The sequence below is a fragment of the Oncorhynchus mykiss genome, chromosome 14, assembly GCF_057628025.1.
Source record: "Oncorhynchus mykiss isolate SJ-2025 chromosome 14, ASM5762802v1, whole genome shotgun sequence".
In the NCBI taxonomy this organism is placed as follows: Eukaryota; Metazoa; Chordata; class Actinopteri; order Salmoniformes; family Salmonidae; genus Oncorhynchus; species Oncorhynchus mykiss.
Genome location: NC_143035.1, coordinates 24,586,024 through 24,601,434, shown reverse-complemented (window position 1 = coordinate 24,601,434; position 15,411 = coordinate 24,586,024). Strand labels below are relative to the sequence as shown.

General features: G+C 41.5%; 1 protein-coding gene across 2 annotated transcripts in view; it reads left to right on the top strand.

The window, feature by feature from the left end:
• Positions 1–282: 282 nt before the first annotated feature.
• Positions 283–15,411, top strand: part of rab28 (RAB28, member RAS oncogene family) — a 118,277-nt gene continuing 103,148 nt past the window's right edge. For both annotated transcript variants that reach the window (XM_090198615.1, XM_090198616.1), the window contains exon 1: positions 283–537. In XM_090198615.1, the coding sequence (XP_090054741.1) occupies positions 463–537 (75 nt within the window). In that variant the 5' untranslated portion in view covers positions 283–462. The remainder of the gene's footprint in view (positions 538–15,411) is intronic.

Here is a 15,411-nt window from a genome sequence, read left to right as displayed (position 1 = left end):
AATAGTTTTAAATTCTACATTTCTTTATCTGGAAAGAATGCCTCTCAGTCTTTGACCTTGATTACCATAGCAACAAGGACGCGTAGTCTATGGTCACTGTTGAGCGTTCAGGTCCTTGGACTGGTCCATTGTAAAGCAGTTTTATTCAATGAACATTTTAACCTTCTTTATTTGCTATTCTTGGATGATATTTTTTTTACATAAAAGTTGTAACATCAAATGTGTCCTTAATGTACAAGTATTTCAGTTGGCCGATAAAGGGTTTGTAAATAACAGGCTTACAAAACATAAATGGAACATGCCTGGCATGAGTGGCTGGTGAAACATGGCGTCTGCTGCTGGGTCTATTTTAGCTAACTGAATTAGCAAGCTAGCTATATTCAAAGGTTTTGACGATATTACTGTGAATAGCAGTAGCTACATTTTCAGTACAATAATATCTTCATTGCAATATATTTCAATATGTCGGACTCAGAAGAAGACAGTCAAGATAAGCAACTTAAAATTGTAGTCATCGGAGACGGCGCATCGGGGAAGGTGAGGGATTTTTAGATTAGTTAATAGTTAGCTAGCAGCTAGATTTATTATTTTGAGTTACGTTAGCTGGCTAGCTAGCAACATAGCTATGTCACTTGGGCAAATGACTGAAGTGTATAACTTTAGCTCAGAAGTATCTTACAGAATTGTCCTGCGTAGCTGCGTGTGCTAGACCAACGTTTTGCCTATGCTTGTTAGCTGCTAGCTAACGTTAGCTCTTCAGACAGGTAGAACCGTGAACCAAACCACCGAGGTTTGTCACACAGGCAGTGTTTTAGCATAGCTAACTATAGCAAATGCTGCTAATTTAGTTGGTTAGTTACCGTTTTAGTTTTTCACAACAGGGGCCAGAGTGATGTTAATAGCATTAGTTCGCGTTCATGTGGAGCTAACTAACGACATGGAACAAAGTCTAGTCATTGTCTATGATGAGAGCTAGCTACTGTCTTCTGAATTATCTTCCCAACAGTCAGTGTCAACAGAAAGGACAATTACGCCTGTGGTGCATAACATGTTTCCCGGCCACACAACCTGGTCTCATAGACCAGACGCAACATAGTAAATGTAAATCCGGGACTCTTGTTGCTTTTGGGATGGTTACATAAGACTTGGCTTGGACACTTGACATTTTTAACAATGCTTTTTTCAGATAAAAACTAGTTCATTGCACCCAGCCTTATTTTAGGGTATTTTTCACCTTGCCAGCTTCTATTAGTTCTATTGAGTACCGTGGCACCAACTCGCCTTCCAAACGTTCTATTCCCAGCCTATTGCTCTTGTTGGCAATGAGAGCTGCCCACGTTGCTGGTAGTTAAAATGTAAACAACAACAAAAAATTACTAACGGAACTCTGAGGTCGTCCCATTGTTTCCTATAGGGAAATATAGGTATGTCTGTGTTGCCAAATATCTCGCAATGTGTATATTTACATTTTTGCAAATTGGACACCACTTTAATCATGATAATCTCCTCTTTCTAATTATGCAAGGCTGGGCAGTGTACTCGGTTGTCATCAAACGCCAGCCCCGAAATACCTTTTTCCCTTGGAACGCTGAGCTCCCCTCATTTGTTTTCCTATGGAGAGGCATGCTGGTATATTTTGCCAAATATCTCGCAATGCGTATATTTAGATTTTTTTTCAAGTCGGACACCATTTGAATCAGCATATTCTCCTCTTTCTAATTACATACTTCCTCGTTATGAAAACATAAGCACACTTGGCACCATCGAGATGTGGATGTTTACTATCTATCTACACAAGTTATTTTTCAATTTCATCCTAAGAACAGATTGTAGTGGTAAAATAAAAAAGATACATTTTTTGGTGCCATTTAGGCGAAATTGAATTCTAAGTGTTACTCCAAACGTTTGTTTCTATTCATTTGCTATGGGCTCGTGCTAGTGTTCTAGCTTAGCCAACATTCTTTTGCCATTTTTCAGCCTAATAAGACAGAAGGTTACTTAAGGCTAAACGTGTTGGGTGGGCGTAGGTGTATAACGCAAATGTCTAGTAACCCAAACATTGCCTGTTCAAATCCCATCACAGACAATTTTAGCTAATTAGTAACTCAACTACTTTTGAGCTACTTTGCAACTACTTAGCATGTTAGCCAACCTTAACCGTTATCCCCCCTAACCATCCCCCTAACATTAACCCTTAACCTAACTCCTAACCTTAACCCCTAGCTTATCTAACGTTAGCCATCTAGCTAATGTTAGCCACATCAATTTTGAATTCATAACATATACATTTAGCAAATTTGTAACATATTGTATGTTTTGCAAATTCGTAACATATGTTGTGAATTACAATTTGTACAATATATAATATATTAAATGGATGATGGGCATCCACAGTTTAAAAATACCATACGAAACCTAACATATTATACTCAATGGAGTGTCTCAGATTTACTAATCCGAAATGCTCTGAGACCAGGTTGGGCCACAGTGACCCGGTCAATGTTTGAAGAACATCAGGAAAGAAACAGAAGTAGCACCCTAGTCACATTTAGGGCGGATGAGTTCAGGATATTATTTTTTTATGTCATTGTGGAATTATGTTTTTCGATTAAAAAAAAACAAATTGATAAAAAATGAAATGCTGAAATGTCTTAAGTCAATAAGCCTAAATAAATTCAGGAGTAAAAATGTGCTTAACAAGTCACACAACAAGTTGTATGGACTCACTTCTCCATCTGTTTGCAATAGTGTTTAATATAATTTTTGAATGACTACCTCATCTCTGTATCCCACACATACAATAAGGTACCACATTGGTTGGTAGACTTTCCAATTGTTGACAAAACAAAATACGCTAGCCAGGTTGGGATCTTTTATTGTCGGTCAATTTAATTATGCGAGAAATGGTGGTGGAAACCCCATTATGCGCAAATATTAATATAATAACCATCGTACATGGCGCACATGGACATTAGAGTAAAACTGACAACCTTTTAGGAACATGAAATCTTATTCAAATGTTCATTAACACCCCCATGAAAAATATGACACTTTTACAAATATTTTATGACCAGTGAGCACTTAGATATGGTCATTTTCACGTTTTCATAAATTCTTAGAATGTTTGGGAATTAACTTTTTAACTAAGGTATTTGTGGAAATTCTATAGCAATGTAGAGTGGGAAAGCGGCCATGCGTTTGGACAATTAATAGACGCTGCAGTAAATAAAACCTAATTTAAAAACATATTTCTTGTCCGAGACCGGAGTCTACACAGACCGTTGTGCCATTGCCAATCAGAGCTACAGTAGGTTTTTATGCAAATAAGCCATTTGCCACACAGGCCTGCCATCATTCACTTTGAACTGAACTGTGTGTTTACAGGAAGTTGCAACAGCACAACTTTATATCATTAGAACGCATTCTACAAAAGCCACAAAATACACCTGAATGGATTTCTGCAAATATGTAAATACCACGGGAGACCTCTTACATTTTGGAACTTTACAGACCTGTTGATCAAACAACCTTAAATGGTAGGCTCTCTCTTCCTCAGTTATTGAACAAGATCAACAACTAATGCTAGCCAGAGCAAGATTAACTAAAATCTAACAAAGAACATTTAGGTAAACACATTCAAACTTCTTCAGCTAGTTGCCCATCAAATTGCACTGTTAAACAATGGGGAATGTAGCTTACTCGTCCATCTGCAGCTTGCCTACCAATGTATTCATATTTGTCCTAACCAAGCACCCAAGCTAACTGACTAAATTTAGCTAGCTTGCTAGCTAGCTACTTCCGGCCCCAATGAGAGCACTCCTCACTCTTACAATTTTACTCGCCGTAACAGAACTGGTTAGGCTGTTTACACGTTATCTAAAGTGTTTGCTACTATTACTTTTTTTTGCCTACATTTACTAACACCGGTCATATCTGGTGTGTGTTGCGCATTCGTAAAAATCATCAGTTTTTCAGCATTATGGCACCCAGTCGAGAGTGCTCTAAAATCGTGAATTTGCAAACACAAGAGATATGCTAACTGGATAACAGTAGTTCAAGTTATTGCAAGCTAACTAAGTAACACCTGCGTCTTTAGCTGTGTATAGCCACCGAAAAACGATATGAGGGGAAAAAGTCAGTCACCCACTCCTCCAATAACATTACATGAAATCCTCCTAGCAGCTAGCTAAGTAGCTAACGTTAGACTCCGTGTTTTTAGACTCCGTGTTTTTCATTGGAACTGAAACAGTACATCCTAAATGGAGGCGGCAAACAATGTACCAGTCCAGCTGTGATTTACAAACTGATAGCAATAGTTTTTGGACTACCAAGAAATATATTGGTGAATTATATTAATCATGCTGTGAACTGCATCCATCTATTCTGCCAACAATACCTTAGTGTATGTCATGGAATGTTGAGTCATCAAGGCAAAGGTTGGCTACTTTGAAGAATCTAAATATATTTTGATTTGTTTAACTTTTTTTGGTTTTATTTCATAGTTTTGATATCTTCACTATTATTCTACAATGCAGAAATTAGTAAAAATAAAGAAAAACCCTTCAATGAGTAGGTGTGTCCAAACTTTTGACTGGTACTGTAAAGTATACACTTTTTGCATTTGTCTTCTCTAACATTTTTGACATCTATCCAACATATTAGCCCATCGCATGATACATTGTTATTATGCAGATTTTAGAATATTCGTATGAAAACCTAGCTACCGTCAAATAATTTGTTCACTGCAAATTCACCGCAAGAATCCCAAACATATATACTATTTGGCAAAAACAGGATCATTTCAAACCTTGATTACATTGGGATACGATCACGTACAGTGCATTCGTAAAGTATTCAGATCCCTTGACTTTTTCAACATTTTTGTTGCATTAGAGCATTATTCTAAAATTGATTAAATTGTTTTTTTCTCCTCATCAATCTACACACAACCCATAATGACAAAGCAAAAACTGTTTTAATTTTTTTTTTTTTATTTAGCAAATTTATTACAAATACAAAAAACGGAAATATCACATTTACATTTGAAGTCGGAAGTTTAAATACGCTAAGGTAGGAGTAATTAAAACTAATTTTTCAACCACTCCAGAAATTTCTTTTTAACAAACTAACGTTTTGGCTAGTCAGTTAGGACATCTACATTGTGCATGACACTTTTCCAAAAATTATTTCACTTATTCACTGTATCACAATTCCAGTGGGTCAGAAGTTTACATGCACTAAGTTGACTATTTTTAAACAGCTTGGAAAATTCCAGAAAATTATGTCATAGGCTAATTTACATCATTTGAGTCAATTGGAGGTGTACCTCTGGATGTATTTCAAGGCCTACCTTCAAACTCAGTGCCTCTTTGCTTGACATCATTGGAAAATCAAAAGAAATCAGCCAAGACTTCAGGGAAAAAAAATGTAGACCTCCACAAGTCTGGTTCATCCTTGGGAGCAATTTCCAAACGCCTGAAGGTACCACTTTCATCTGTACAAACAATAGTACGCAAGTATAAACACAATGGGACCATGCAGCCGTCATACCACTCAGGAAGGAGATGCGTTCTGTCTCCTAGAGATGAACGTACTTTGTTGCGAAAAGTGCAAATCAATCCCAGAACAACAGCAAAGGACCCTGTGAAGATGCTGGAGGAAACGGGTATGAAAGTATCTATATCCACAGAAAAACGAGTCCTATATCGACATAACCTGAAAGGCCGCTTAGCAAGGAAGAAGCTACTGTGCCAAAACCGCCATAAAAAAGCCAGACTACGGTTTGCAACCACACATGGGGACAAAAATCGCACTTTTTTGAGAAATGTCCTCTGGTCTGATGAAACAAAAATAGAACTGTTTTACCATCATTATGTTTGGAGGAAAATGGGGGGGCTTAAAGCCGAAAAACACCATCCCAACCGTGAAGCACGGGGGTGGTAGTATCATGTTGCGTGGCTGCTTTGCTGCAGGAGGGACTGGTGCACTTCACAAAATAGATGGCATCCTGAGGAAGGAAAATTGTGGATATATTGAAGCAACATCTCAAGACATCAGTCAGGAAGTTAAAGCTTGGTCGCAAATGGGTCTTCCAAATGGACAATGACCCCAAGCATACTTCCAAAGTTGTGGCGAAATGGCTCAAAGACAACAAAGTCAAGTTATTGGAGTGGCCATCACAAAGCCCTGACCTCAGTCCTATAGAAAATGTGTGGGCAGAACTGAAAAAGCGTGTGCGAGCAAGGAGGCCTACAAACCTGACTCCGTTACACCAGCTCTGTCAGGAGGAATGGGCCAAAATTAACCCAATTCATTGTGTGAAGCTTGTGGAAGTCTACCCGAAACGTTTGACCCAAGTTAAACAATTTAAAGGCAATGCTACCAAATACTAATTGATTGTATGTAAACTTCTGACCCACTGGGAATGTAATGAAATAAATAAAAGCTGAAATAAATAATTCTCTCTACTATTATTCTAACATTTCACATTCTTAAAATAAAGTGGTGATCCTAACTGACCTAAGACAGGGAATTTTTACTAGGATTAAATGTCAGGAATTGTGAAAAACGAAGGTGCATGTAATCTTCCGACTTCAACTGTATTTTTACCCTTTACTCAGTACTTTGTTGAAGCACCTTTTGCAGTGATTACAGCCTCGAGTCTTCTTTGGTATGACACAACAACCTTAGCACACCTGTATTTTGGGAGTTTCTCCCATTCTTCTCTGCAGATCCTCTCAAGATCTGTCAGGTTGGATGGGGAATGTTGCTGCACAGCTATTTTTGATGTTTAGATGTTTGATAGCGTTCAAGTCTGGGCTCTGGCTGGGCATTTCAAGGACATTCAGAGACTTGTCCCAAGGCCACACCTGCATTGTCTTGTCTGTGTGCTTAGGGTCATTGTCCTGTTGGAAGGTGAACCTTCGCCCCAGTCTGAGGTCCTGACCACTCTGGAGCAGGTTGTCATCAAGGATCTCTCTGTAATTTGCTCCGTTCATCTTTCCCTCGTTCCTGACTAGTCTCCCAGTCCCTGCCGCTGAATAAAATCCCCACAGCATAATGCTGCCACCACCACGCTTTACCGTTGGGGATGATCCCAGGTTTCCTCCTGACGTGACACTTAGCATTCAGGCCAAAGATTTCAATCTTGGTTTCATCAGACCAGAGAATTTTGTTTCTCATGGTCGCAGTGTCTTTGGGTGCCTTTTGGCAAACTCCAAGCTGGCTGTCATGTGCCTTTTACTGAGGAGTGGCTTCCGTCTGGCCACTCTACCATAAAGGGCTGATTGGTCGAGTGCTGTAGAGATGGTTGACCTTCTTGAAGGTTCTCCCATCTCCACATAGGAACTCTGTCAGTGACCATCAGGATCTTGGTCACCTCCCTGACCAAGACCCTTCTCCCCTGATTGCTCAGTTTGGCTGTGCGGCCAGCTCTAGGAAGAGTCTTGGTGGTTCCAAACTTCCTCCATTTAAGATTTATGGAGGCCATTGTGTCCTTGGGGACCTTCAATGCTGCAGAAATGTTTTGGTACCCTTCCCCAGATCTGTACCTCGACACAATCCTGTCTGGGAGCTCTACGGACAATTCCTTCGACCTTATGGCTTGGTTTTTGCTCTGCCATGCACTGTCAACTGTGGGACCTTTGTATAGACAGGTGGGTTCCTTTCCAAATCATGTCCAATCAATAGAATTTACCACAGGCGGACTCCAATCAATTTCGAGTCTCATAGCAAAGGGTCTGAAGACTTAAATAAGTTATTTCTGTTATTTTTCATTAATTTGCCACAATTTATAAAAACCTGTTTTCACTTTGTCAGTATGGGGTATTGTGTGTAGATTGAGGAATAAAAAAACAAACATTTTTTTTAATAACATAGCTTTATCCACATTTTGGATTTTTTTTAATGCTTTCCTGAATGCACTGTATGTCTCTCTATATAAGTGTGGGAATACGTGGGAACAGATTTCCTAAATTTATAATCACTGAGCTGATTTCCTGGGTATGTCCAATAATGAAAAAAGCTATGAAAAAAAACTGTTGTTCGTAATGGTTTGTACACTATATGCTCCAGTCTTCATTTGTTCCAAGGGAGATTGCCAAGATGATCAAAGTACTATTACTGTGTGACAGCTGTTTCATCAATAGCATAGTGGATTTATATCTGGCATGAATCCAGTCTTGTAAACCTATTAATCGTACCTGACCCTTAATCCAGGTTGCATGTGTTGTTGGAGGGATTTATTTGTCAACTTTTGGACCATGGTACTCTGGTTGTCTGATTTTACAATGTTAGCCAGTGATTACAGGTAAGCCGCAGTTGCTGCATTGCCTAGTACGTGGTAGCATAGCAGCCTAGATACAGTGCATTCGGAAAGTATTCAGACCTCTTCACTTTTTCCACATTTTGTTATGTTACAGCCTTGTTCTAAAATCGATTAAATCTACACACAATAACCCATAATGACAAAGGGAAAACTGTTTTTTTGACATTTTTGCAAATGTATGTGAGTGATGTATAAAAAGATGCCTTATTGACATAATTATTCAGACCCTTTGCTATGGGACTCGAAATTGAGCTCAGGTGCATCCTGTTTCCATTGATCATCCTTGATGTTTCTACAACTTCATTGGAGTCCATCTGTGGTAAATCTATTCAAGAGGGGCTATATTCAAGAGTTAAAGTTGTTTTCTCAGTTGACTCCCTGCTGCAGAAGCAGCGCATTAACATGAACCGTTGTTGCTTTGCAGTCATGACCGATTCATTCATATGAACCAACAGGGGGGCAAGTCTCAGTCCTCAGAAATAGTATTGACCTCGCTCCAGATTGCACACATCTTTAAGACTCATATGCTGTTATTCTTGTTAAAATCCCTCTACATGCGTTTAGTTTTCTTAATGAGAAGCTTTCAGTTCACGCCTACGCTCTTCTATTACGTTTAGAGTAGAACCAACTGTGGTAGAAGTTTAGTGGGAAGAGGCTGGAGAGTTCTGCAGTGATTAAATGTTCAGGCGGTGTCTGGGTCATTGTTAATTTATTTGCTTTCTGTCATCACGGAGGCCAGTAATAAAACCAGTCACCATTCTGGACACACACAAAAAAAGTAGAAACTTGTATTAACCTCACCTAAAACTATTTTAGTATTTTGTTCATTCTCTTCCTGGTAGATATAGGCTAGGCCTATATTTTCCAGACCTAGGCGCTATAGCCTACTTTGCAGAAAAGCCTACATGCAAATGTTCAGTTTTATTATTTATTATGGACAAATATTTTGTATGAGACTGCTTTGCCTGCATGATCATAATGCAGGTAAATGTTCCAACATTTTATTTTATCTTTATTTAACTAGGCAAGTCAGTTAAGAACAAATTCTTATTTTCAATGATGGCCTATGAACAGTGGGTTAATGACATATTTTTACCTTGTCAGCTCAGGGATTCGATCTTGCAACCTTTCGGTTACAAGTCCAACGCTCTAACCACGAGGCTACCTGCTGCCCCCCACAAAAATGATATTTTCTACAGCACAGACAGCTGGCAGCAAGGCAAAGAGGTTGTCATGACAATGCTGCAATGTTTCTTCTTCAGTGCATCTCTGAATCCTCAAATTATTGTGTGAATGTGTTGCAGTGATTTGAAGGGTTTTTCGGCCTCACTAGTCTCTTGAAAGTCATTTCTCCCCCTCTGGGAGAAAGAAAACAAATGGAGCAGTTACCCTATGTAGGCTCAACTATAAAAATGAATGTTCCCAGTCTGAGAAGTCCTTCAGGCAGACAGAGAACACACACAGCTTAGTTTTCAGTAGAAACGCTACATTAATAACCCCCCCTCACACTGCTGCCAGGTGTCAGTTCATCACTGTCTCCATGACTTACCTGTTTGTCTGTTTTGGGCAGAAAACAGGACCCATACCCCCATTTTGAATAGGCACCAGTGACTGACATCTTGAATGCCGTTTCCCCCCTTATTAATGTCAATTTGCTCAGCAAATTGCAATCGGATCAGTTTTTCTTGGACGGCATCTTGAGGGGTATTTTCACATGCGGTTGTCCATTCAGAAAAATGTAGGGGAGATGTGTGAAGGCTTGTCCACCACCTGAGGTAGGAGCTGTCAAAAATATGGATACTCAGTTTCATCAGGCGTCACGTGACATTACAGAAGCTTAAGGACTTTTAACTCGACATATTTGTGTTGTTGAAATAGCATAGCATACATGTAGAGTAGGAATTGATAAACTATCCTAAATCTAAGATATGTAGGCTACTTGTCAGCATATGGTAGAAATGGAAGGATCCTTTGTCGACAGGAAAGCACCCTAACTAAGCTCACATTAAATATTAGTGACGTCACATCATGGACATACTGTAGCTTGCTATCTCTTTCTCCTCTCTCTCTCTCTCTCATCTCTCTCTCTCATCTCTCTCTCTCATCTCTCTCTCCTACCTCTCTCCCCTACCTCTCTCTCTCCTCTCTCTCTCTCCTACCAATTCAAGGGCTTTATTGGCATGGGAAACATGTGTTAACATTGCCAAAGCAAGTGAGGTAGACAACATACAAAGTGAATATATAAAGGCGCTGATGTTTAGGCCAAGGTATGTATAGTTTTTTGTGTGCTCTAGTGCAACAGTGTCTAGATGGAATTTGTATTTGTGGTCCTGGTGACTGGACCTTTTTTGGAACACCATTAGTTTGGTCTTACTGAGATTTACTGTCAGGGCCCAGGTCTGACAGAATCTGTGCATAAGATCTAGGTGCTGCTGTAGGCCCTCCTTGGTTGGTGACAGAAGCACCAGATCATCGGCAAACAGCAGACATTTGACTTCGGATTCTAGCAGGGGGAGGCCGGGTGCTGCAGACTTTTCTAGTGCCCGCGCCAATTCGTTGATATATATGTTGAAGAGGGTGGGGCTTAAGCTGCATCCCTGTCTAACCCCACGACCCTGTGTGAAGAAATGTGTGTTTTTTGCCAATTTTAACCGCACACTTGTTGTTTGTGTACATGGATTTTATAATGTCGTATGTTTTACCCCCAACACCACTTTCCATCAGTTTGTATAGCAGACCCTCATGCCAGATTGAGTCGAAGGCTTTTTTGAAATCAACAAAGCATGAGAAGACTTTGCCTTTGTTTTGGTTTGTTTGGTTGTCAATTAGGGTGTGCAGGGTGAATACATGGTCTGTTGTACGGTAATTTGGTAAAAAGCCAATTTGATATTTGCTCAGTACATTGTTTTCATTGAGGAAATGTACGAGTCTGCTGTTTAATAATAATGCAGAGGATTTTCCCAAGGTTATTGTTGACACATATTCCACGGTAGTTATTGGGGTCAAATTTGTCTCCACTTTTGTGTATTGGGGTGATCAGTCCTTGCTTCCAAATATTGGGGAAGATGCCAGAGCTAAGTATGATGTTAAAGAGTTTTAGTATAGCCAATTGGAATTTGTTGTCTGTATATTTGATCATTTCATTGAGGATACCATCAACACCACAGGCCTTTTTGGGTTGGAGGGTTTTTATTTTGTCCTGTAACTCATTCAATGTAATTGGAGAATCCAGTGGGTTCTGGTAGTCTTTAATAGTTGATTCTAAGATCTGTATTTGATCATGTATATGTTTTTGCTCTTTATTCTTTGTTATAGAGCCAAAAAGATTGGAGAAGTGGTTTACCCATACATCTCCATTTTGGATAGATAATTCTTCGTGTTGTTGTTTGTTTAGTGTTTTCCAATTTTCCCAGAAGTGGTTAGAGTCTATGGATTCTTCAATTGCATTGAGCTGATTTCTGACATGCTGTTCCTTCTTTTTCCGTAGTGTATTTCTGTATTGTTTTAGTGATTCACCATACTGAAGGCGTAGACTCAGGTTTTCCGGGTCTCTATGTTTTTGGTTGGACAGGTTTCTCAATTTCTTTCTTAGATTTTTGCATTCTTCATCAAACCATTTGTCATTATTGTTAATTTTCTTCGGTTTTCTATTTGAGATTTTTAGATTTGATAGGGAAGCTGAGAGGTCAAATATACTGTTAAGATTTTCTACTGCCAAGTTTACACCTTCACTATTACAGTGGAACGTTTTACCCAGGAAATTGTCTAAAAGGGATTGAATTTGTTGTTGCCTAATTGTTTTTTGGTACGTTTCCAAACTGCATTCCTTCCATCTATAGCATTTCTTAATGTTACTCAGTTCCTTTGGCTTTGATGCCTCATGATTGAGTATTGCTCTGTTTAAGTAGACTGTGATTTTTCTGTGGTCTGATAGGGGTGTCAGTGGGCTGACTGTGAACGCTCTGAGAGACTCTGGGTTGAGGTCAGTGATAAAGTAGTCTACAGTACTACTGCCAAGAGATGAGCTATAGGTGTACCTACCATAGGAGTCCCCTCGAAGCCTACCGTTGACTATGTACATACCCAGCGTGCGACAGAGCTGCAGGAGTTGTGACCCGTTTTTGTTGGTTATGTTGTCATAGTTGTGCCTAGGGGGGCATATGTGGGAGGGAATGCTGTCACCTCCAGGCAGGTGTTTGTCCCCCTGTGTGCTGAGGGTGTCAGGTTCTTGTCCGGTTCTGGCATTTAGGTCGCCACAGACTAGTACATGTCCCTGGGCCCCTGGGCCTGGAAACATGTCCCTGGGCCTCTCTCTCCTACCTCTCTCTCTCTCTCCTACCTCTCTCTCTCTCTCCTACCCCTCTCTCTCTCTTTCTCCTACCCCTCTCTCTCTCTCTCTCCTACCCCTCTCTCTCTCTCTCCTACCTCTCTCTCTCTCTCTCTCCTACCCCTCTCTCTCTCCTACCCCTCTCTCTCTCTCTCTCTCTCCTACCCCTCTCTCTCTCTCTCCTACCCCTCTCTCTCTCTCTCTCTCTCTCCTACCTCTCTCTCTCTCCTACCCCTCTCTCTCTCTCTCTCCTAACCCTCTCTCTCTCTCTCCTACCCCTCTCTCTCTCTCTCCTAGCCCTCTCTCTCTCTCTCCTAGCCCTCTCTCTCTCTCTCCTACCTCTCTCTCTCTCTCCTACCTCTCTCTCTCTCTCCTACCTCTCTCTCTCTCTCCTACCTCTCTCTCTCTCTCCTACCTCTCCTACCTCTCTCTCTCTCTCTCTCCTACCTCTCTCTCTCTCTCTCCTACCTCTCTCTCTCTCCTACCTCTCTCTCCTACCTCTCTCTCTCTCTCCCCTCTCTCTCCTACCTCTCTCTCTCTCTCCCCTCTCTCTCTCCTACCTCTCTCTTCTCTCTCACCTCTCTCTCTCTCACCTCTCTCTCTCTCTCTCTCACCTCTCTCTCTCTCACCTCTCTCTCTCTCTCACCTCTCTCTCTCTCACCTCTCTCTCTCTCCCCTCTCTCTCTCCCCTCTCTCTCTCCTACCTCTCTCTCTCCTACCTCTCTCTCTCCTACCTCTCTCTCTCCTACCTCTCTCTCCTACCTCTCTCTCTCCCCTACCTCTCTCTCTCTTCTCTCTCTTCTCTCTCTTCTCTCTCTCCTCTCTCTCTCTCTCTCTCTCTCCTCTCTCTCTTCTCTCTCTCTCTTCTCTCTCTCTCCACTCTCTCTCTCCTACCTCTCTCTCTCCTACCTCTCTCTCCCCTCTCTCTCTCCTACCTCTCTCTCTCCCCTCCCTCTCTCTCCTACCTCTCTCTCCTACCTCTCTCTCTCCTCTCTCTCTCTCCTACCTCTCTTCTCTCTCTCCTCTCCTCTCTCTCTCTCCTCTCTCTCCTCTCTCTCTATCCTCACTCTCTCTCTCACCTCTCTCTTCTCTCTCACCTCTCTCTCTCTCACCTCTCTCTCTCTCTCTCTCTCACCTCTCTCTCTCTCTCACCTCTCTCTCTCTCACCTCTCTCTCTCTCACCTCTCTCTCTCTCACCTCTCTCTCTCTCCTACCTCTCTCCCTCTCTCTCCTACCTCTCCCTCCCTGTCTCTCCTCTCTCTCTCTCTCTCTCTCTCCTACCTCTCTCTCCCCTCTCTCTCTCTCTCCTACCTCTCTCTCCTCTCTCTCCTACCTCTCTCTCCTCTCTCTCCTACCTCTCTCTCCTCTCTCTCCTACCTCTCTCTCCTCTCTCTCCTACCTCTCTCTCCTCTCTCTCCTACCTCTCTCTCCTCTCTCTCTCTCTCCTACCTCTCTCTCTTTCTCTCCTACCTCTCTCTCTTTCTCTCCTACCTCTCTCTCTCTCTCTCCCCTCTCTCTCCCCTACCTCTCTCTCTCCCCTACCTCTCTCTCTCCTCTCTCTCCTCTCTTCTCTCCTCTCTCTCCTCTCTCCTCTCTCTCTCTCCTCTCTCTCTTCTCTCTCTCTCTTCTCTCTCTCTCTCTTCTCTCTCTCTCCCCTCTCTCTCTCTCCTACCTCTCTCTCTCCCCTCCCTCTCTCTCCTACCTCTCTCTCCTACCTCTCTCTCCTCTCTCTCTCTCCTACCTCTCTTCTCTCTCTCCTCTCCTCTCTCTCTCTATCCTCTCTCTCTCTCTCACCTCTCTCTCTCTCACCTCTCTCTCACCTCTCTCTCTCTCTCTCTCACCTCTCTCTCTCTCCTACCTCTCTCCCTCTCTCTCTCTCCTACCTCTCTCTCTCCCCTTTCTCTCTCTCCTACCTCTCTCTCTCTCTCTCCTATCTCCCCTGTCTCTCCTACCTCTCTCTCTCCTCTCTCTCTTCTCTCTCTCATACCTCTCTCTCTCTCTCACCTCTCTCTCTCCCCTCTCTCTCTCTCCTACCTCTCTCTCTCTCTCTCTCTCCCCTCTCTCTCTCTCCCCTCTCTCTCTCACCTCTCTCTCTCACCTCTCTCTCCTACCTCTCTCCCTCTCTCTCTCTCCCACCTCTCTCTCTCCCCTTTCTCTCTCTCCTACCTCTCTCTTCTCTCTCTCTCCTATCTCTTCTCTCTCTCTCCTATCTCTCCTCTCTCTCCTACCTCTCTCTCTCCTCTCTCTCTCCTCTCTCTCTCCTCTCTCTCTCCTCTCTCTCCTACCTCTCAAATTCAAATTCAAGCTGCTTTATTGGCATGAAAAACATTGTGTCAATATTGCCAAAGCAACAATGTATACAATATACATTGTAACAAAATTATAAATGATAGCAAATAATAATATAAAATGGTAGTAAATAATAATACAAAAATAATAACAATAAAATGGTAACAGTCTACAGTAAACATTAATAATTATAGTAATAACAATAATAGTAATAATAAGTAAGTTACTGTTTACTATGCAGATGTTATTATTCAGTGTCCCTCAGGCTATGGCAGGAAAATACATATTTGGCTGCAAGAGGAGCCATTGCTCCTTCGCCCATGAGTATTCTTAGTTTTTCCTCTGGGTTCAATTTGTAAAAATGTGGAATATATGTAGTCATTTCTGTGAATGATGAATCTCTTTGTGAGGAATATTTATCACAGTAAAGGAGAAAGTGCATCTCTGTCTCTACCTCCCCTGTCATGCA